Genomic DNA, 23,622 nt, shown 5'->3' with positions numbered 1-23,622 from the left:
ATCCGTTGCCTCAAGAGTAAGTGATGCATTTCCATCATTTATTACATATTCATGATTACTATTTCCATAACCAAGGTGCATAACTTTACATTTTTGAACATTTAACTCCATCAGCCATTTCTTTGACCATTCTGTGACAATGTTTAAATCATTTTGTAGGATCAGGCAATCAGCATCGTGAAACTCAGGTCTTATTTCTTGTAACAGTTTAGTATCGTCAGCATAGATTTTATGATAATATAGTCGTCATAATATATAATATAGTCGTCATAATATATAATATAGTCGTCATAATAGATAATATAGTCGTCAGCATAGATTTTATGAGTAATATATATATATATATATATATATATATATATATATATATATATATATATATATATATATATATATATATATATATATATATATATATATATATATATATATATATATATGAAATCCTACAGTAAAAAATAACGCTAGTATTTTTTAACCAACGTTATTACCAAGTTGTAATTCCGATAAAAAAATAACGTTATGACAACGTTAAATTTAGTTGGCCAACGTCGGCCAATATAGCCCTACAATTCAATTTCGGATCAAAGTCGTGTGCCCCCTGGGAACTGAAAAATTCATTACAGGTTTACGAATACGCATCGAATCAAAAAATGATAACTTTTATTTTTAAATAGTATAATAAAAAAAAGAAGATATATAATAAAGTATCAGTATAAAATAAGAAAATAGTAAACACTATGGATCTAACATGCTTCATTTTCCTCAGTATCGTCAGGAGTTTCATGCAACTGTTTATCGTTTAACTTTTGATGCAAATTTTTTATATGCCTTCGCAAATGACTGGGATTGTTAAATGTCTTCATACAGAGGTAGCATTTAAAAGGTCTTTCACCGTTATGAATAAACATATGTCGCTGGAGATTACCTGATATAGAAAAAGCTTTAGGGCACTGATTACACTTATAAGGCTTTTCACCAGAATGAGTTCTAGAATGTTTTCGCAAAGAAGACTTCTCTGCAAACCCTCTATCACAGACTGAACATACAAATGGAAGTTCTCCAGTATGAATTCTTTCATGCTTTGTTAATGAACCGGGATCTCGAAACGCTTTTTGGCAATGAGAGCAGACATATGGACGCCTCTGAGTATGAGTACCGATATGTTTACTGAACTCTCCTTTACTAGTAAACATTTTTGCACAATATTGACAAACAAGTATGTTATCTTCTCCTCGATGAGTAATTAGATGCTGGTGATAATCATTTCTATTGTTAAATTCTAATCGACAAAAATTACATATTTCTGTTGCGGCATTATGAGTTTTGGCATGATGTTGAAGCGTTGCTAATACGCTAAAAGTTACTCCACAATCACTACATTTATAAAGAACTTTAGGCCGATGAGATTCACCAGGATCTCCTTTTACAGGTGACATTGCTTGAATGACAGAGTAATTTACAGAACAATTTTTAGAACTAGGTTCAGAAGCTTTGCTTTCATCTTCATCCACTTCTTTTGCTGTTTCTAAAATTAAACTTTGCAAGGAACTGAGAGATACATTAGAATGTATAGATGAATTTATTTCACTATCCGAACTATTAAACAAAGTTTTAACTGGCATTTGGTCAGACATCACATTATCATTTATTTTTGTAAAATCTGATAAAGGCTTACTATTTAAATCCAAATTAAACATAGGAATATTGGAAATAGAACTCGAACTTTCTTCAGGATGAGAAAAACTTTTTCCTTGGTAATCTTTTGTGAGATATTTTTTTCTTGTTTGATTATTCATGGACTCTATAAGCTCTGATATTTGCTTATGACGATTTAATAATTGGTGAAGTGTTGCATTTTGGGATGCATAATTAGAAGAATTTTCATCTGCGTTTGATAGGTCTGGAAAATTAAAAACATCATTTACTCCCACAGAAGATTGCGTAACTCCTAACTGATGCAAATATAAAGTAGATAGCAATGATGAATCAAATGCTTTATTTAAACTAGGTATTGGCATTTTATTTACAAGTATGTCTGCAATATCAAGATGATCTGATTTTCCTGTAAAATTTTGTTTTGACTGGTTGCCTAACAAAAGAGACAAACCCATGTGAGTCAAATACCCATCGGGTGAAATAAATGTTGGTTGGATATCGCTAGTATTTAGTAGAAATGGGAAATCATAATTAGTACCACTAAAACTTTGACTTTTATTAGATTGTGGCATGTTTCCTAAAGTGCTCAAGGCAATATTCTTACTTTGTTCGCTTTTACCTTTGGCAGATACTGAAGAATAAAAAGAATTTTGTTGAAATGTCACTTGATTATTAAGAACTTCATGATTATTATCAAGTTTGGAAGATCGAGAAACATCAGAAGAATTCTCATACTTTTCAGAATAAATTTTACTTGGCTCATCTTCATTTTTATCAACGGATAATGCTTGAGTTGGTAGATGAATTGATTGAAATTCAGAATATTGATCTGCCAATGTTGATTGTAAAGGCGAAGTTTTGTTTATCATTAAAGAAAGTATATTAAGAAGCACATTATTTAGAACAGTATCATTGTTTGAAAAGTAATGATGTTGATCAGAGATGTGATCTTGTAAAATTCTATAAATTTCTTGACATCTAACACAGGATTTTTCAGTAGACTGCTGAACCATATCTTAAAAAAAAATTAATATAACAAATTGAAAATGATAACTAAAGTGTTTTAAGAAAAAACACTTTAGTTATCATTTTCAATTACTACTAAACTAAATAAAAAGTATTAAATAAACTTTTATTTACATATTTTCAGTAATTCAATGAGATATCAAATTTATTCACAATTTGACCCAATTACGATTTCTAACTTCAATTTCTTAATGGAAAATTTAAGGTTGGTCCGAGTAGTTTAATCCAAAAAAAGATTAAATTTAAAACTTTAACAACTTAAACCAATATTCACAATAATGCTATTAGCAACAAAGTACAATTTGTATAGAATAAGGTTTTGAATAACACGTTTCTGTTATTCAAAATTGTTAACTTCCATATATGCGTGTATACACACACATACATGTACCAACACAACTACAACACCAGAGGCATAACTATGGGAAGACAGGGAAAGACACTGCCTTGGGGTCACAATGTCGAAGGGGCCTCGGACCTCTTTTCAGTGCTGTAACAAACCTGTAACTGTACAAATATAAGTGTCTCTGAACTTATTAAAAAATTTAAGGTAATATGCTCTGCTCTTCTTATGTTCTTCTAGTAGAAAGGTACCTATTGAATTGAATATTTTATAAATAATTATTTATAAAATATTCAATTCAATAGGTTATATTTACGGTATTTACCAATTATTTACCGCACAAACACAAATCAAGTTTCTTTTTCTTATTAAACACAGTGTTGTTGCACTAAAACACTGAGAACAAGTTAAAACATTCTAATATTTATATTACAGATATTGTAAACAAAATTGCAAAATGTATACAAAGAGAAAATTTGAAACTGCAAAAAATAAAAAAAATAAAATAAAAAGGCCAAATTAAAACAATACTTAATGAAAAAACTTTATGCATTTTTTCAAACAGAAAATAAATCTTCAATTAACAACAGTGAAGTAACTACTGATGATAAACCATTTATATCTTTGTTAAATAAATAAACATTAATAACAATGATAATAATTGTGCCATAGACATAGAGACAAGCTTTGAAGATAGCGAATGAACAATGCATTCTTGTGCATTAAATATTGTAAAAGATGTTTTGAATAATAAAAATGAATTATTAGTACAATCACCTAATTATACTAATGAACAGGTTGATAATCTTAACACAAACTTAAATTTTAAAATTTTTTATTTTTACAACTATATTAAAAAAACAGTTTCTGAAAATGAAAAGAAAATTATTATTGATTTAGGTCCCAAACATCCAAAAATTTTGATTTTCCATGTGATCCAAATCAAAATAATCGATCCTTTTCCTTAACATATTTTTTTGAACAATCCGCATGGGAAAATCAATTAAAGCTTGGCTTAGCTATTCAATAAAATTAGATGCTGTTTATTGCAAACCTTGTTGGATGTTTGTAATACAAGACGAAAATAATAAAAATTGGTGTTTCGCAGTCATAACAAATTATTAGAAGAATCATATAATGGAAATTTTTGAGAAATTGCTTCTATTTTAGGAAAATATGATCCCTTTGTGAAACATTTATTAAATAAACCAAAGGGGGTAATTAAATACATGAGTAGCACAATAAAAATCAAATGATCGAGTGCCTTGGAAGGATGGTAGAAGAAGAAATAACAAAAAAAATAAAATCTGCCCCATTTTTTTCTATTATGACAGACTCAACAAAAAAGTATATGTTAAGTGAAGTCTACAAATATGTTGAAAATGAATATGACATCAATGGAATCTAAAGTAAATATAAAAGAATCATTTTTAGGATTTCAAGAATGAGATGGTACAGATATTAAAAATATATTAATATAATCTATTGAAAAAAGAAAATTTTCTATTGATAAACTGGTTGGGCAAGGTTATGACGGCGCCAATGTTATGTCAGGAATGACACAATGGTGTTCAAAAGAAAATAAAAGAACTTCAACCAAATGCAGACTATATGTATCGTAATTAGTGTTGTTATGACTATTGAACAATTCGACTGTCAATGAAATCAACTAATATATTTTCTAAAGTTGACTAAAATTGATTAATACATTAGGTTGACTAAAAGTCGATTTAGTTGAAGTATGGAAATAATTTAATCTTTTTAGTTAAATTGTAATAAAAATAGTTAAATACTTGCTATCAAAAAAGTCATTGCAATCATATTTGCAATGCGATTGTATAGATTAATAACATTAAGATTTTGGCCTTGAGCCAGCTAGGAGCGGCCCTGTATGAAAGCCAACTGTAATGCTCATAATTTAAACTAGTGATAAAAGACATTATAAAACACATTCCAGAAATATCAACATTTTTTTCAAGAGTATAAGAAATATATTTTTTTCGGTTTGAGACATTGTTTTAGTAGTATAAAAAGGGCATTCTACCTTATTTTTTTCAACTATAACTCTAACCATAATCTCATATCATATTTAGCCATAAATATATCCATATTCCCATAAGTCATTTCAACTAGACTTAGTATGAAATGCTGTTTCTAGCTCATAAAAAAAGTGCATTATCAAATAAAAGTGTTCGAGCTAAAATAAAATAATATAAAAATAAAATAATGGTAGCATAACAACCACAATATATTAATATATTATGGTTACATCATAACTATAAAATCTGAGCTAAAAATTATTGTAATTTTTTATAAATCAATTTTTTTAAGTTATAAGCTCAATTGATTTCACAAATGAAATCTAAGCCTAAATGTAATCTAGCTAAGCTATAGCTCATTGATTTCACAAGTGAAATCTAAGTGTAAATGTAATCTAGCTACGCGTAAAATAAAGCATATCCTATTACATATTTTTAAAGCTTATCAATTCTTTATTATCAACCCATGAGTTGAACGACTCAGGATATCCATACCACTTCACTAATGATTTGTTCTTGAGTTTACGAATAACTTTTTCAATCCTAAATATGTTTTGATCAGTTTTTTGCAGTTCTTGTTCATAAAAAGTACCTTGTATTTCTTTGCCATTATCGTCAGTTAATTTATACGTTGGTGGATCTGTGAACTGAATCTGTGACACAGTAAAAACCTCTTCAGTCCATCTCGGTGTGTATCCTTATTCAAACATTACTTTCTTTTTAGTTATCCTAACTCTATCACCAATTGAAAACTTTGGTTTTACGGACTCTGATCATGCATTTCTATTTAGATTTAACCAAACAATATTTTCATTCTTTTTATTGCTAGCTTCTACTGAAGTCATTTTAATTGAAGAATGCTTTGTGTTGTATTTATTTACCATTTCATCTAAAACGTTAATATATTTTCTAGTAGAATTAGATGAAAAGTACCTAAACATTTTATCTTTCATTGTTCTATTCCAACGTTCAACTACACACCTTCTTTCTTCATTTTCAGTTGAATATAACTCAACACCCAGCACTTTAACATGCTTATTATAAAATTCTAACCCTTTATCTACCCATATTTTTTGACACTTTCTTTCTTTAAAGATTTTATTTAAAGCATTAGCAACATCAACTCCAGTTTTACTTTTCAATGAAACAATCCATCCATACTTCGAAAAAACATCTATCACCATAAATAAGTATTTTATACCGCCATTGAATTTGGAAAAAGATTTCATGTCAACTAAATTAGCAGCCCATATTTCATCGATTCCATTTAATAACATTTCTTTTTAAGAAAAGTTATTTAATTCTTTTTTTTTTTATTTTTTTCCCTTTTTTTGGATATTATAGATTTGTCATGGAATGTGAATAACAATAAGAGAAATAATAATAAGTTGTTACGTAAGAGTATGAGAGGAATTATTGTTGGAAAGTCAGGTTGTAGAAAAACTACTTTATTATTGAATTTACTTTTGAGACCTAGTTGGTTAGACTATAATAATTTACAAGTTTTTGGAAAATCTCTTTTTCAACCAGAATACAAAATATTAAAACAATCTTTTGAAAAAAAATTACCAAAAGAAATTATTCTTGAACTATTTAAGTTACAAGACAAAATAGAAAAATTAGATGCAAACCCTGAGCTTATAATTGAAGACATTTCAAAAAATTTAAATGAGAAAACAGATATGGAGTGCAAGTTTTTTGAAACAGCAGAAGTTGCCTGATCCTGAAATTCTCGATATTCATAAGAATAATTTGATGATATTTGATGAATTACAATTAAAAAACAAAATAAGTGTGAAAAATATTATATAGAGGAAAAATATTATTTTATATTATTTTAATTATTTATTTTTATTATTTTATATTATTTTAATATTATAAGAGGAAGACATAGTAATGTAGATTGTTTCTATCTTGCACAAAATTATTTTATGTTACCAAGGCAAACTATACGAGAAAATACAAATTTTATTTGCTTATTTCCTCAAGATTCAAAGAATTTAAATCACATTTATAATGATCATGTTTCAAGTGATATGTCAAAATATGAGTTTAAAAATTTTTGTAAGAAAGCTTGGTCAGAGCCTCATGGATTTGTTATTATAGATCTATCTTCTAAAAAAGATTATGGAAAATATAGAAGTGGATTAAATTGTTTTTATATACCAACTTGTTAAAACTAGTAAAGTAAAAAAAAATATAAAAAATAAAATATTATTTTCTATATAAAAAAACGAAAATGACGTATTATTTATCAGTGAGCAGAAATAGCAATATCTTAAGAACTAAGTTTGCCCCTATTATTACACTTAGAGAAGACAGAGAATATGAAATGACTCTAGTTAGTTTAGAGACATATTACAGTTTTCCTAATATTAATTCTTCAAACAACAAATTTAGATATAGCGCAAATAATGGATCAACTTGGAAGGATATAAACATTCCAGATGGATGTTATGAAATTAATGATATAAATAAATATATATTCAATTGATTATGACAGGATATGGTGATGCAAGTTCAGGAGTTGCAAATATTACAATTGAAGGAAATAATAATACATCAAGATCAGCTTTAACTATTGCAGCTGGTTATAAAGTTGATTTTACAAATTCAAATTCAATTAGAACTGTTTTTGGTTTTGACAGTGGAATATATTCAGCAGGCTGCAATATTTTAAATAATATAGTAAACATATTAAATGTTAATAGTATACGAGTAACAAGTGATATAATAGGATCATCGTATATAAATGGAGGAACTGATAAAGTTATATATTTATTTTTTCCAACTGTAGGTCCTGTTTATAAAATTGCTCTAGAGCCATATTACTTAATTTATTTACCAGTAACACTAAAAACAATTTCAAAAATGGAAAATAAATTGCTTGATCAAAATGGAAATCTTTTGAATTTACGAGGAGAAGAAGTAACTATCACATTTCATATAAAAGAAGTAAAATAATTTTTTTTTTAATTATTTTATGTCATATATATAAAATGAGTAAATATGCTAACATTAAAATAAATGTTTCGCAAGGGCAATTAGAAAAACTTAAAAAAGCAATTGAAGATGGTTATGGAGCTAGTATTAAGTTATCACATTCAGATCTTAATGGTGAGCATGTATTAGCTGTAACAGATTATCAATTGAATAGAATTGAAAGAGCATATGAAAAAGGCTTAATAATTACTCTAAGTAAAGAACAACTAGCACACAATTCTCAAATAGAGGGAGGATTTATTGGAGCAGTACTACCTTTCCTTGGTACAGCTGGAAAATTTTTATTACCAAGCGTTGCTCCAGCACTTGCAACAGGCTTATTAACAGGAGTAGGTTCAGCAGCTGGATCAGATATGGTTGATAAAATTGCTAGAAGGGGTGTTGTGTACTTAAAAAAAAATGGAAAAGGAGTTAAAATGACAGCTGCAGGAAATGGTTTATATTTGAGACCATGGAGTAAAAGAAGTTCTGTAGGTGATGGATTGTACTTACATAATGGAAATGGATATACATCATCAGGATCAGGTTTATTATTAGGACCAAATTCACCATTTGCTAATATTCCATTTTTGAATATGATTCTGTGATTTCTTGAAATTTTTTTATATGTATAATAAAATGCCAAGAAATAATCCGCCAATACATAAATTTATAAACAAATATATATAGCGGATGAACTTCTGAAAATACTTCTTCATTCTATGGTACACAAAGATTTGGATCACCCTTCAGTATTAATAACTGAGAATAAATATGAAATATTTGCACAACACGACATTACAATAAAATCTCTATTACATCAATATATTCTTTTAAAGTTTGTTGTAGTAGTTAATGAAAGTGTTGCTTTAGTTTTATTGAAAGAAGAACTTAAATTAAAAAAGTTTACAAAATTCTGTAATATCAGAGACTGTTGATGATATTGTAGTAAATATTGTTAATAATTCTAATTCTGATGTAATAATTAAAATAGGAGATTATGTTTTGTTGATTTATTGTAAACATTTTTTTTTAATTACTTTTTTAATAATTATTATTTTTACTTATTAAAATGGAAAAAATTGCAAAAAGTTGTCAATAAAAGTTGTAATATTTATTCAGATATACCAAATGCACAGAGTGCAAATGATAATAAAAATTTCAATAAAATATATCCAAATCTTCTAAGTGCACCTGATGAAGAAAATAAGATTATTAGTGCACATATATAATGTCTAAACACAATTAGTGAGATTCAAAAAGAAATAGAGTGAGAGAGAAAAGAGAAATATGTTAAGTAAAAAGTATCATAGAGCTGTAAAAATAATTTCAGCAATTGATAATTCATTACTAGCAAGCACTATGGCACTTGGAACTATTGGAATTGGCTTTTTAGCAACAATAATTGCAGCACCAGTAGCTATCGCATGTGAAGGTGCAGCATTAGGAGCAGGTGTTTTATCATTAATAGGAGGGCAAGTTAATAAAAAATTAAATTTAAAAGCAGAAAAGCATGAAAAGATTAAAGTACTTACTGATTTAAAACTAAATACAATAAGTGACTATATTACTAAAGCTTTAGTAGATGGAAGTATAGATGACAATGAATTTAAACTAATACTTAGTGAACTTGAAAAATTTAAAGCCATGCTTGAGCAAATTAGAACAAATTCAAAAGAATTAATTAATGAACAAACTAAAGAATCATTAATTAAACAAGGAAGGGATGATGCAATTAAAATACTCCAAAGTAGATTTAGTAAAAATGTAAAGGTAAAAACACAAAATAATGTATTAAAATAAAACGTAAAACATAAAACATAAAACATAACAATTTATGTTGTGTTTTTTTATACTTCTTATAAAAAAACAACAATTATAAAAATTTTGATATTTCTTATAAAAAAACAAAATGTCATTTCTAAAAATTGAAGATCCTGAAAAAAGAGACAAAATTGTTAAAGATTTCTTAGAGATTAAAAAAAGAATACAGCAGAATTATTTATATGAAAAGATGGGTGAAATTTACAGTAAGAATTAGAAAAGTTGTACAAGCCATTAATTGATAGTCAAGATGGAACAAAAGAAAGCATAAATAAATTGCAAGATCAAGCTAATAAATTTGCACTCACTTTTTCAAATTCTTATCCCGAAGCAAATGGAGAGATAATGATAACTGATTCTAAAGAACTATTGCCTTATCAAGAAGAAAATAAAGATATGAGACTAGGAAAAATTGCAGCAGGTTATCTAAAAATGTATGCTACTAGTAAAAAATCTACAGATACTAAATTTGGGATACATAATGAAAATATTTTACGTAAGATTACGTAATAAAGATATTATATTTTACATTGGTAAAAAGCCAATACATATTAGTGATGATAATGTAACTATTGATGATGAAACATATTATGGTACTCCTGGTCTTTGGGAGTTGTTAACAAAGTTTAAACCTGATAAGGGAATATATAATAAAGTTGACCTTAAAAAATATTGAGATATATTAATACAAACAGATGCAATTACTACTGAAAACCCATACAAACCAAAGTCATCTCGTAGTGGAAAATACAGAGAAATAATAGCCCCCATTTGGAGAGATATAAAGAAAAATGAGAAGCGTGAGTCAAAAGGAACAGGATTACCAACTATAATTCTTCCTAGCGACCCTGATGCACTAATTGAAATGCTTGAATTACATATAGCTGCATGGAAAGCAGTAACACTGGAGTAAGAAATGAAGCTGTTGCAATTTGTGATGAATTATTATGGCAAGGTGTTATAAATAGTGCACAGTATAAAGCAATACAAAATAATTTATAAATATATCTCAATGCATATAAAAATATATATATACAGTACATAAAAAATGCTAATTGTTTATAATAAGAGATATATAAAGAAACATGCTATTGGAGGAAGTGGTATATTCGAAAGTATAAGAGATTTATTTAAACGAATAAAAATGTCAAATGTAACAAGAGTATCATCAGCTATGTTGAAGAAGCTGGCTGCTACTGATTTAGGAAAAACTGCAATAACCGCTGCTAAATCAGCAGGAAAAGAACTTTCAACATCAGCGATAGAAGCTGCTAGAAATGCTGCAGTTGAAAAAGGAAAACAAATAATTGATAAAGCATCTTCAAAAATAGTTTCACAACCTGATATTAATAAAAAAATTGATGAAATAATTTCAAATTTTGTTGGATCTAATAATCTGATTAATAATGGATCTGGCGTAACTCATTGATTTAACTTGTTAAATCAATGAGCTACGCCTAGACTTGCAAAAAATTTTATACAATTATTAGTTTTTTAAGAATTGTCAATCAAAAAAAAATTTTTATATTGTATATATAAAAACAAAATGACAACTTCCGAAGTATTAAATTTTACAGAAATGTCAATTGTAGATAATGGAATTGAAAGATTTGAATTCCATGAATATGAGCCAGTGACTCGTACAAATCTAAATAGTGCTGGTGAAATAAGAATCAACATTGAGCATTAAGATTTGTTCACACTTCCATCCAAAGCTTATCTCTTATTTGAAGGACAACTTGTTAAACTTGATAAAACAGCTTATGCTAATACAGATGCAGTGACGCTTAAAAAAATGGTATTATGCATTTATTTAGTCAAATGTCATACCAATTATCAAACCAAGATATAGAAACTATTTATCATTCAGGTCAAGCAACTACAATGTTAGGAATGCTTAAATACCCAACTGACTTTCAATTAGCGCAAGGATTAAGACAATTGTGGTATAAAGATACTGCAACAACAGCAGTACTTGCTGATAACTCAGGGTTTGCAGTAAGACAAACATACATAATTTAGAAACCAACTACAAAGGGACCATTTTCATTTTGTATACCTTTAAGCCACATTTTCGGATTCTGTGATGATTACGACAAAGTTATTTATGGACTTAAACATACACTATAACACTTGTAAGAAAAAGTGATGATGAATTTTTAAGCTTGCTGCTGCAGCTTTAGGAAAAGTTAATCTTAATAAAATATCATTTTTCATACCACATGTGATCCCATCAGATATAGAAAGGGTTAATCTTTATAAATATGTTGAATCAAAAGTGACACTTCCAGTAAGTTTTCGAGCACGTCAGTGTGATACTATATCTGTTCCACAATCTACTACATTGTCTTGGAGATAGAGCGTAAGACATCTCCTGAAAAACCAAGATACATTATTGTTGGATTTCAAACAAGTAAGGATGGAGACCAAAATGCTAATGCTTCAGTATTTGATCACTGCGACTTGAAAAATATGTACATAATGCTTAATCAAGAAAGATATTCTGCTGTTGATTATATTTTATCATTTCCAAATCAGCAATTTTTAAGAGCTTATAGAGATGCAGCTGTGTTTAATAAAAAATTTTACAGAATGAATGAATTGATCACACACAGCAATATAACTCCTTCTGACTATAAAGATTTATACCCACTTATGGTTTTTGATGTTAGTAAACAATCAGAAATATTAAAATCATCAACAATAGATGTACAAATTAAAGCAACATTTAATTCGGCTGCTCCAGCAGATACTGAAGCATTTGCTATTGTAATATCTGATAGATTGTTACAATTTCAATCAGACAGGAATAAAATGAATGTTGTTTCTTAAATTTTTTTCTTTATATATTAAAAAGAGTGAAATACACAAAGAAAAGTTTAAAAAATCTATTAGAAGAAAATAATATTTCAAAAACATCTGACAATCTCGCTATATTTCTAATGATTGCAAAATATGAAAGATTAAGAACAATAAAGAAAAAACCAGTCACTGTTAAATTAACTAACATGGAAACAGGAGAAATTAAAATATATAAATCTTTATATAGTGCTATGCGTGAAACTAAGCATGGATGGAGATATTTTGAATTATGTGATGGAAAAGTTGATAATAGATTTAAGATTAAAATATTAAATTCTGAAAAATTAAAAATAATAGATGTTTAAAAAATACATGTGCTTTGTAAATATTTTTAATAATAAAAAAACGACAAGATTTTTTTATTTTGAAAAATCATTTAAAGAAAATGAAAATTAAAAAAAATATCTTGCTATATAAAAATGGATAACAAAATTAAAAATTATTATAAAATCAGAAAAAGTGATCTCATAAGAGCGTTAGCGCAGACATCGGTTGAGCGCACACAGACGCAATCTACATCAATCGAACAGACAAATATATTAGACGAACATATTCCAGATATATCATCTTCAACAATTTTAACTCCTACACCTTTTATTGCAACTTATACATCAATATCTCGAAAAGAATCAAATAATAATCTAATTGCAAATTGGATTATGTCTTATGTTCCTATAATTAAAAAAACAGCTAATGAAAAGATTGAAGCATTAAAATCTAAAGTTGTAGAGTTGTATAATAAATTTTAAAAAAAGCCAATAGAATTTAAGTTAAAGAAATCATCTGTTAAAAATGTTACAAAACAATTTACAGCTAAAGGGATAGAAAATTACGATGCTTTATCCTTCATAAATGCTGCTAAAAATAGCGCTATCAAAGTAATAAAAGAGAATAAAAATTTTAAAGTTTATATAGTTCTCTATTGTGAAATGGAGCGTACTAATATTAAAACAGGAGAAACTATAATCACAACTGCTCCATTTAGAACGAATAATCAAGTTGTATTAGAAACAACAGATTTAGATGAGTTTTATGAAATATCAAAGCAAAAAATTTTAGAATCATTATCATTATATCAACAAGCAGGATCAGGTTGGAGATTTGTTTCTGTTGAAAAGATGGATATAATTATTATTGAGTATAATCCTATTAAAGTTAGATCATACATTCCACTTGATAAAAATTTTGCAATTTAGATAAAATAGATTTTCCAGTATCATTAAATCAAATTACACAATTTGAGAAAAACAATACAGATATCAGTGTCAATGTATATGGTTACAAAGATTCAGAAATTCATATTTTGCATGTATCAAAGAATAATGATCGCAAACATTTAATAGATTTACTATTAATCTCAAATGGCGAAACTAATTATTACTGTTTAATAAAAAATTTAAACAGATTACTTTCATCACAAACATCTAATTAACATTGTAAAAAACACTATTGCTGAAATTGTTTGTTAGGATTCAATTCAGAAGAATCTTTATCTAATCATAAATCGTTTTGGGAAACACATGATTCAGTACGTATCGAACTTCCACCACCAAATTCAACAATGCAATTTACTAATCACAATAAATAAATAAGAGTTCCGTTTGTAGTATATGCAGACTTTGAAAGTTTTATCAAACAAATTGACACTTGTGAACCAAATCCTAATGAATCTTATACTAAACAATATCAAAAACATATTCCAAGTTCATTCTGTTGTTATATTAAATGTTTTGATGAAAGTATTAATCAAAGTAGTCCAGTTACATTTACTTTAACTAATGAAACGGATGATGCTGCACAAATTTTTGTTGACAGCTTAGAAAAAGATATTAAGAAAATTTATGGCATGATTAAATTTTCAAAAAAGATATTTACTGATGAAAACAAGCATGATTTTAATGCAGCAATATCATGCCATATTTGTGGAGAAAAACTAAATGAAGATAAAGAACGTGACCATTGCCATATTACTGGAAAATATAGAGGTGCTGCTCATCAAAATTGTAATTTAAATTATAAAATTCCAAAATTCTTTCCAGAACTATTTCACAATTTATCTGGTTATGATTTTCACTTATTTATAAAGAAATTATCAGGAGGAAAGTTGAGTTGTAAACCAAACAATGAAGAAAAGTATATTAGCTTTTCTAGAGATCTTAAAGTTGGTGAGTATATTAAAGATGGAAAGAATGTTGAAGTTAAACGTGAACTTTATTTCTTAGATAGTTATAGATTTATGTCTGATAGTTTAGATGCTTTATCAAAGAATTTATCAAAAGACAAGTGCAAAAATATAGGAAAATTATATTCAGGTAAAAAATTAGATTTGTTACTAAGAAAAGGTGTATACCCATATGATTGGGTTGATTCTATTAATAGATTTAATGAGACACAATTACCACCAAAAGAATCATTCTTTTGGTGGTAATAAGTGATGATGATTACTCACATACACAAAATGTATGGAATGAGTTTAATTGCAAAACATTTAGAGATTATCATGACTTGTACAATGTTTCAGATGTGCTTTTACTAGCTGATGTCTTTGAAAATTTTAGAGATCTACAAAATCTAACTTTGAAAGTTGAACAATATTTGATGCTAATTTAATAGCAATGCATATTAAAATAATAATATAATATAATAAAGAACAAAATTAAAATATGCTAAACCAATTAACTTAGGAATGTGTATATTAGATCTGAGCAAAACTCTAATGTACGAATTTCATTAAGATTACATAAAGAAAAAATATGCTGATCGAGCAAAACTATTATTCACTGATACAGATTCTTTAGCATACGAAATTAAAACAGAGACTTTTATGCTGATATTTTTAAGGATGTTGAAAGCAAATTTGATACAAGTGAATTTGACCCAAAACACCCAGCAATTAATAATGTAGATTTTAAAGTTGGTGTTAATAAGAAAGTAAGAGGAATGTTTAAAGATGAGTCTGAAGGAGCACAAATTGAAGAATTTGTAGGACTCAGATCAAAGTTGTATTCTTACAAAGTACACGGAAAAGATAACAAAAAATGTAAAGGAGTAAAGGAAAATGTTGTTAAAAAGTGTATAACACATGAAGATTACAAAGATTGTTTATTAAATAAAAGAGCATATTAGGAAAATGAATGTAATAAGATCCTATTTACATGAAATTTACACAGAAGAGATCAATAAAATAGCATTAAGCGCAGAAGACGATAAGAGTTATTTTAAAAGATGGTATACACACATTTGCATATGGACACTACAAACTCAATGAAAATAATTTATAGGTCAAATAGGTTAAATAGGACAAATAGGTCAAAGAGCCCAAATAGGACAAATAGGTCAAAGAGCCCAAATAGGTCAAAGAGCCCAAATAGGTCAAAGAGCCCAAATATATATATATATATATATATATATATATAAATAAAAATGGAAAATAACAATTATCAATATTATAATTATAAACTTATAAACAATGTTAAAGGAATAATTTTACCAAATGAACCACTAACAAATTTTCAATTAATCAAAGCAGCAAAAAAACTAAAAATAAAACATTTTAGAGGTGTATTTGTAAGAGATGAATTACCTAAAAATACACAAAAAAAAGAATGTGGAATATTAAATACAGGAGATTCAAGTACGCAAGGATTTGCTGGTACAAAGACGGAGATAAAAAACTAAGTTTTGACTCTTATGGACTACCACCACCAGTTGAAATTGATAATTATTTAAAAGGTCACTTTATAATAGTAACAGAATGCAGTTTGGAAATACCACATTTTGTGGACATTTGTGTCTATATGTTTTAAAAAAACTAGATGAAGAACATAATTTTCAGAATATTATTAATAATCTATATTAATTTAAAAAAAAATCTATTTAAAAAATTTTTTCTTTATATATAAAATGCCTGTTGATAAATTCAGACGCGATACTACTTCAGCTGTAGCTGTAGATGGTTTAACAATATCTCAAGCTACTAACATGTTCATTAGGAGAGATGGACAAAATAATGCAGCTAGTAATATTAATATGAATTCCAATAAATTAATAAATGTAGCAGAACCTACTAGCTCACATGATGCTGCTACAAAAAATTATGTTGATAATAAAACACTTAATCTTAATGAATTAGAGATAATACCAAATTCAAGTTTAACATGCCTTGGATTAAAACAGCAAACTATTCCACCAAATACAGGTGTTGATGCAACAACAGTTTTTGTACTATCTTCTGGTCCTGCTATTCTCAGAAAACTATGGTTAGCATTAGAAGGATTAGATCCTAATCATAATGTTCCAGGTAATGTATTTCTTAGAATATACACAGATCATGCAATTTGCATAAGAGATTATTCTACTTCTACAGATAGTGTTGGAGATAATAATATTCCTTTAGCCTGTGATTTTTTTATTTACACCACTTGACCCACTTGACCACTCATTTCATGCAAACTCTTTACAAGGTTGTAATGTGCATACAGCTAATGCATTAGGAGGATACTTTACACTAGATTTACCATTTACTACTAGTCTAGTAATTTAATTATACAATAAAACTAGTCATAATGTTACATATTGAATACAACCCTTTATTACAAGAACTACATAAATACCTCAATCATCATCATCTATTAAATTATACTCAGAAACATTTAGATTTATTAACACAACTTATGGTAAAGAATATATATTATTAGACACTACAGACAATGCTGGTCAAGGTGTTTATCTTAAATCTATTAGAATGCATGTTATTGGAGTATCTGGAAATTGGTGGGAATCTAGAGTACGCATGTATGATGCATACAATCTCCAGTAAATACTAACTCTGTTATACAACCTTGGACACTATATAACGGACAGGGTTATACAGTATTTCAAGGATTTGATTCGAATAGTGTATATATATACTGCTCATCTGGTTTAGAAGACTTTTATCTTTCTTCGTGGAACGATGCTACTATTAATTCATTTAATAATGAATCATCTGGACTATTGTATCAATCAAGTGCAATAATTGGTTCTACAACTACTATCTCATTTTACAGAAATTTTACTGATTCCATGCCTAGTGTTCCTACTGGAAGGAGATTAGTAGTTACATTAAACTCAGGAGATGCACAAGTTGGACAATCTAGAAGTTTTACTGTAATAGGATATGCTTAATTTTACGCTTAGATTTCACTTGTGAAATCAATGAGCTATAGCTTAGCTATATTACATTTACGCTTAGATTTCACTTGTGAAATAAGCTTAATAATTACATTTATGCTTAGATTTCATTTTTGAAATCAATTGAGCTTATAACTTAAAAAAATTGATTTATAAAAAATTACAAAAAAATTTTAGCTCAGATTTTATAGTTATGATATAACCATAATATATTAATATATTATGGTTGTTATGCTACCATTATTTTATTTCTATATTATTTTTTAATATAAAAATAAAATAATGTGTCCTTTTATAATAATAAAAGGACACATTAAAAATACAAAATTAAAAAGTGTCCTTTTATAATAATAAAAGGACACTTTTTTTTTGAAAATGCACTTTTTTTATGAGCTAGAAACACAATTTCATACTACGACTAGTTAAAATGACTTATGAGAATATGGATATGTTTATGGCTAAATATGATATGAGGTTATGGTTAGAGGTATAGTTGAAAAAAAAAAAGCTAGAACGCCCTTTTTATACTACTTGTCTTCTTTTACTGATGAAGGTGATAGGTGATGGATGAAGGTGCTATTACAAAAAAAAACTCTCAACTCAACTTGATGGGCTGGAAGATGGAAATCTTTTTAGGCTATTTAATCAAGATTTATAGATATACTTAAAGCACTAGATAAAATTATTTTGACTTCTCAAAAATCAGAAGGATGCAAGCTTTGAAATTAAAAAAATCGATTTCAAACATAGAACTTTTGTTTATTTTACAATTTGTAAGTCGAAAATTAAATGAATTTAACACAATAGGTTTACTTCTTCAAAAAAAGAATACAAATTTAATGGAAGTCATTTCTTTGTTGGAAAAATGCATGGACACAATCAAAATACTTAAAAATAATTATGATTTGCTTAAGAGTGATACAAATAAAATGGACGAAGTGTATGGAATTACAACTGATTTTAAATTTAAACAAACACCAATTCGTAAGAAATTTTTTGATGAACTTTTGAAGAAAATTTTAATAAAAGTCAAGAACAGATTTTTATTGACAACATCTATAAGTAAACTTTCATATTATTTTGAAATTAGATAAACGTAAAAACGTTTATCTAATTTTTTTCAACAACTCATTTTGCCATCAGTAGGCTCATCAGGAAGAAGCTTCTTCCTGATGAGCCTACTGATGCCGAAACAATATAATATATATATATATATATATATATATATATATATATATATATATATATATATATATATATATATATATAACTCCTAACTGGTTGTCAGAAAGTTTTGTTGACAAAAAGTAAAAATTAAAATGGAAAACCGGAATTTTTTTTTTGTTACTTGATAGACTGCCTGCCCCAATCAAATCATTAGTCGATGTAGCAGCACTGCCTTGCGAGTTAGGCTATAAGATAGTCGATGTAGCAACACTCCGTTGCGAGTCAGCCTATTTGTCACATTTCACATTTACAGTAAAAAAAATAAAAATAAAAATATTTTATTAAAAAAAAATAAAAATAAAAACATTGTTTATATTATTAAAAACATTCAGAATGTTTTAAAAACATTCTGGTCAATTAAATTTGCGTTTTTGCGGTTTTTTAAAAAAACAATTAATTTGTAATTAAGTTAATGGTTTTAACTTTCTGGCAAATGTTGGACGAAAGTCAAAAGTAATTAAAAGTGATGTATTTGTTGGCATAAGAATTATTTTTTTCCTTCCGTACTCCCAAATGCAACAATCTATGTATGTATATATATATATATATATATATATATTTACATATATATATATATATATATATATTTACATATATATATATAAATATATATATATATATATATATATAAATATATATATATATATATATATATATATATATAAATATATATATATATATATATATATTTACATATATATATATATATATATATATATATATATATATATATATATATATATATATATATTTACATATATATATATATATTTATATATATATATATATATATATATTTATATATATATATTTATATATATATATATATATATATATATATATATATATATATATATATATATATATATATATATATATATATATATATATATATATATATATACATACATACATACATACAAAGTTTTTCAACTAATATTAGTTGCTACAATTTAGTTGCTTTAAATATTACTAAAATAAAAAATTACTTACTAAAAAACACTACTAAGTATTCAGAGACATTTTTGTATTGGCATTTGAACTTAATATAATATTTACCGTGCAAAGAGAAAAATTAAAATATTTGAACATGGCAATCATCATTTGTCGTGTCTTAAACTTTCTATTTAACTCCAATATCTGCTTTTCATTTAATTCCAATTTTGAAAACCTCTGTCAGCTGAAATTGTGGATTCATAAACTCAAAATTCATTTTTGGTTTGTAAAATTCACAACTTTTAAGATGACAATGGAAAAATCAAAACAAAACTTACTAAAAAACAAAAATTGAAACTATTATATTACTTATGGTCAAACAATATTTCTTTATTCATACATAGAACAGGCAATTTTTTGCCTACTATTTTGTATATTTTCCCTTCTATTTCAATTTAAAAAAATAATATTTGTATTTATTTATTAAAAAAACAATAGCATGCAAAAACAAAACAAAAAAAAAACATTAAATAAAATCAACAAAACACTTTATTACAAACATACCTAACTTATGAAAATAATAAAGTTTCAGATTGTGAGATGAAAAAGATTGTGTCAAAATATGGGAATGTCATTTGGAATGTCACACCACTTTTCAATATTCAATCAGACTAAATTATGTATAATAACTGCAGGTTCAAAACTTATCAGATTTCTTCACTTATAATAAACATTTATAAAAATTTTGTCATATAAATCATACAACTGCTCCAGGATAAACAAATTAATTTATATATACAAGCAATTTCTCTGGAAATGATCGTCTATTTGATTTTAGGTGTACATGTGTTTTATTTAGGTATTTATGTAATGATGTGTGAATAAAAAAATTTAAATTAAATTTGTATTTATTGTATAGATGTTTGGTGCTTTTTAAACATTTTTTAGAAATGCTTTCCTTATTTATTTTTATATGTTTATTGTATAACTTATTTTATTGTTAAATAAACAGTTTATATATATCTCCCTAACCCGGTTACTTTCCAAACAAAAATCTTGAAAAACAACCATCCATTTAAAAAATCTTGATAAAAATAATTTTAATATATGGAAATCTTAGGGGGCCACTTGCATAACTTATGGGTTACACTTTTAAAAACTTCTTGAGTTGGCTAACTCTCATGGGTTTAATCTAATATTAGTAAGGAAGAATTTGAAAGTATAAGAATAAAAAACACTTAAAAGTTTAATTATATTTTTAAATATTATCAATGAGCGTTATAGAATGTTACAAGAGTTTCTCCAATTGGACAAAGAAACAGTATTTCCTTCATCCAATTGTCAACATTCAACTTTCTAAATATTGAGGAACATATTTTTTAATATTGAGGATATCCTCAATATTAAAAATATTGAGGATATCCTCAATATTAAAAATATTGAGGATATCCTCAATATTGAGAACATATTTTTATTTATTTGAACAAAAATATTAAATATTTTAGAACATCAATTTTATTATATGATAATACCTATTGTGCAAATATGACAAGCATTACTGGCCCAGTCTGGCTTATGAATTTGACGAGAAAAATGATTTCATACTAAAGTTTATGCAACCAAATTTCTTAAATCAACTCTAGTGTAGGCTAAACCAAAATATTTAAAAATAAATGTAATTTCTCTTGTTAAAATAATATTAGGATCATCTAGAGGTCTAAAGAACATCTCAAATGCTAAAAGATGTTGAAACCCTAACCATGCAGCTCTTATCACTTCAGCAATAGTTTTTTTAGTTTCATGATCAAGAAAAAAGTCATATTTAAAATAATAAAACACTCTGTGTAATACGACAATATACACACACACACACACGCACACATACACACACACACATATATAGTTTTGAACATTTTAAAACTGAAAGATGATTTTGAATGGAGTTAATTCTCTTTATCATTAGATTCAAGATCTTTACCAATTTTTAACCATTTTCTTTAACTAATATCTGAATTACAAAAAAATGCCACTACAAAATCGATTATGGATTTTGTAGTGGCAAGGATATGGCACAAATAAGTAACTTTTAGTTTAAATTCTAAAATAGCATATTTTTATTATATTTCAAAAGTCAAAATTTATGTTTACATAAAGATCACTTAACATGTTATATTTTCCCATGAGAGTTACAAAAGTCCAAGAATTAGTGAAAGCACAAGCTACAGTAATGAAATAGAAAACTTTTGTAAACCATTTTAAAATCAAAAAATGAAACAATTTTAAAATCAAAAAAGGTACAATATCAGTAAAACTGGTATACTATACCTTTATACTTTGGATTGAACTTAAGAATAGATCTTAGTTTAAATACATTTTTTTAATAATTGACTTTCCCAAAATTTGGATTGGTTATTCCATATATTAGCACATTCTGCTGAGATTTGCTAAAGAATTAATTATACAATTATGAGTATAATATAAAAGTAAATAATGAAGCATTTTTTATTATTTGTTTACAAAAAGTAGTGTGGAGCTTGTTAAGATTAACAGATTGTGATATTTGCGTGTTTATTTTAATATTATCTATTTTAAATTTAGTCAAAATTGCCAAAACGATTTGATATGACAAAACATTCCTTATAAATTTAAATGCAAATTCACTTTTCATATTTCCTTTTTTACGCCCAGCAGCAATGCTTTTTTAAAAAATTCATTTAAATGTTTACATGTGTTATATAATAATGCACTCTTTTTTTACATATACCACCATTGATTAGTGCTAGTGATTTTTTTAATAAATATGGTGCTTACTATATTCACTCTGTTATTCCTAAGCTACAACGTTCATCATTCAATGATTTATTCAAAAATTGCAACAATTCCAATGTTAACTTTCTTGTTAAAGCTCAAACTAGATAGATTTTTATATCCACTAATAAGGTCATATCTGGGAGTGAGTATTACTCAGGGGCAGATAAGTATATAATTCTATTACAATGTTTAAAGTAAAATTGCATTTTTTGTTTTAAAGACCCTGATAGTTGGAAAAAGCCCCAAAAGGCAGAAACTTCTTTGATCTTGTCTTTTAAAAGCATTTATTATCTAGTTAAGTTTTATAAACTGCATACCTTGAAATTAAATAACCCTTGCACAAAATATTTTTGACGGCGATCACTTTGAGCTATAAGTTTTGTTACGATTGTTCCTTCCAAAAATTATGGTTCGGATAATTTCTCCGAACCATATTTTGTGATTTTTTGAGTTGGAAACTTAATCCGGATACATTTTGTGTATTTGCACAGACGTTAGCAACACGAGATGTATTTGCTGAAAAAACTTTCTCTCTTATGATGACAGAGCTAATATAATCAAATTGGTTTTTATCAAGTTTTTCATTAAAAAAGTTAAATTTATCATTCGATTTAAGATTAAAATAAGAATTCAATTTAAGATTAAAAAAAGGAGGAAACATCTAGCATTAATCGAAATTTATTTCGATTAATGCTAGATGTTTACTCCTTCATTCTAACGCTTCACCTTCACAGTTTATTC

The 23,622-nt window shown here is 26.6% G+C and overlaps 3 protein-coding genes across 5 annotated transcripts; 1 reads left to right on the top strand and 2 right to left on the bottom strand.

The window, feature by feature from the left end:
- Nucleotides 1-661: 661 nt before the first annotated feature.
- On the bottom strand, nucleotides 662-23,419 carry LOC100204227 (zinc finger protein 679). 3 transcript variants are annotated; one of them, XM_065806230.1, is made up of 3 exons: nucleotides 23,199-23,293; nucleotides 20,635-20,741; nucleotides 662-2,674 (listed from the first exon to the last, which is right to left on the bottom strand). In XM_065806230.1, exon 3 carries the CDS (start codon nucleotides 2,670-2,672, stop codon nucleotides 747-749), a length of 1,926 nt encoding a protein of 641 aa, XP_065662302.1. In that variant the 5' UTR covers nucleotides 2,673-2,674; nucleotides 20,635-20,741; nucleotides 23,199-23,293; the 3' UTR covers nucleotides 662-746. The 3 variants fall into 3 exon arrangements, with proteins under 3 accessions (XP_065662302.1, XP_065662301.1, XP_065662300.1); XM_065806229.1 differs by lacking the exon at nucleotides 20,635-20,741 and adding an exon at nucleotides 22,396-22,514 and having other exon boundaries at nucleotides 23,199-23,284; XM_065806228.1 differs by lacking the exon at nucleotides 20,635-20,741 and having other exon boundaries at nucleotides 23,199-23,419.
- On the bottom strand, nucleotides 5,841-6,344 carry LOC136085624 (uncharacterized). Its single transcript, XM_065806948.1, has one exon. The coding sequence runs from the start codon at nucleotides 6,342-6,344 to the stop codon at nucleotides 5,841-5,843; it is 504 nt and encodes a 167-aa protein (XP_065663020.1).
- LOC136085623 (uncharacterized) lies at nucleotides 13,665-15,861 on the top strand. The gene is made up of 4 exons (XM_065806947.1): nucleotides 13,665-13,827; nucleotides 13,932-14,117; nucleotides 14,343-15,097; nucleotides 15,577-15,861. The coding sequence occupies exons 1-4, from the start codon at nucleotides 13,665-13,667 to the stop codon at nucleotides 15,859-15,861; spliced, it is 1,389 nt and encodes a 462-aa protein (XP_065663019.1).
- Nucleotides 23,420-23,622: the final 203 nt, after the last annotated feature.

The sequence above is a fragment of the Hydra vulgaris genome, chromosome 09 (assembly GCF_038396675.1).
Source record: "Hydra vulgaris chromosome 09, alternate assembly HydraT2T_AEP".
NCBI classification, from domain to species: Eukaryota; Metazoa; Cnidaria; class Hydrozoa; order Anthoathecata; family Hydridae; genus Hydra; species Hydra vulgaris.
Note: the sequence above shows the minus strand (reverse complement) of the source record. Positions and strands in the feature narration are given on the sequence as shown.

Coding starts and splice junctions, on each gene's coding strand:
- LOC100204227 (XM_065806228.1), bottom strand. CDS start 2,672: ATGGTTCAGCAGTCTACTGAAAAATCCTGTGTTAGATGTCAAGAAATT.
- LOC136085624 (XM_065806948.1), bottom strand. CDS start 6,344: ATGTTATTAAATGGAATCGATGAAATATGGGCTGCTAATTTAGTTGAC.
- LOC136085623 (XM_065806947.1), top strand. CDS start 13,665: ATGGAGCGTACTAATATTAAAACAGGAGAAACTATAATCACAACTGCT. Junction 14,118..14,342: donor TGGCGAAACTAATTATTACT/GTTTAATAAAAA, acceptor TTCCGTTTGTAG/TATATGCAGACTTTGAAAGT. Junction 15,098..15,576: donor GTGTATACCCATATGATTGG/GTTGATTCTATT, acceptor GATATTTTTAAG/GATGTTGAAAGCAAATTTGA.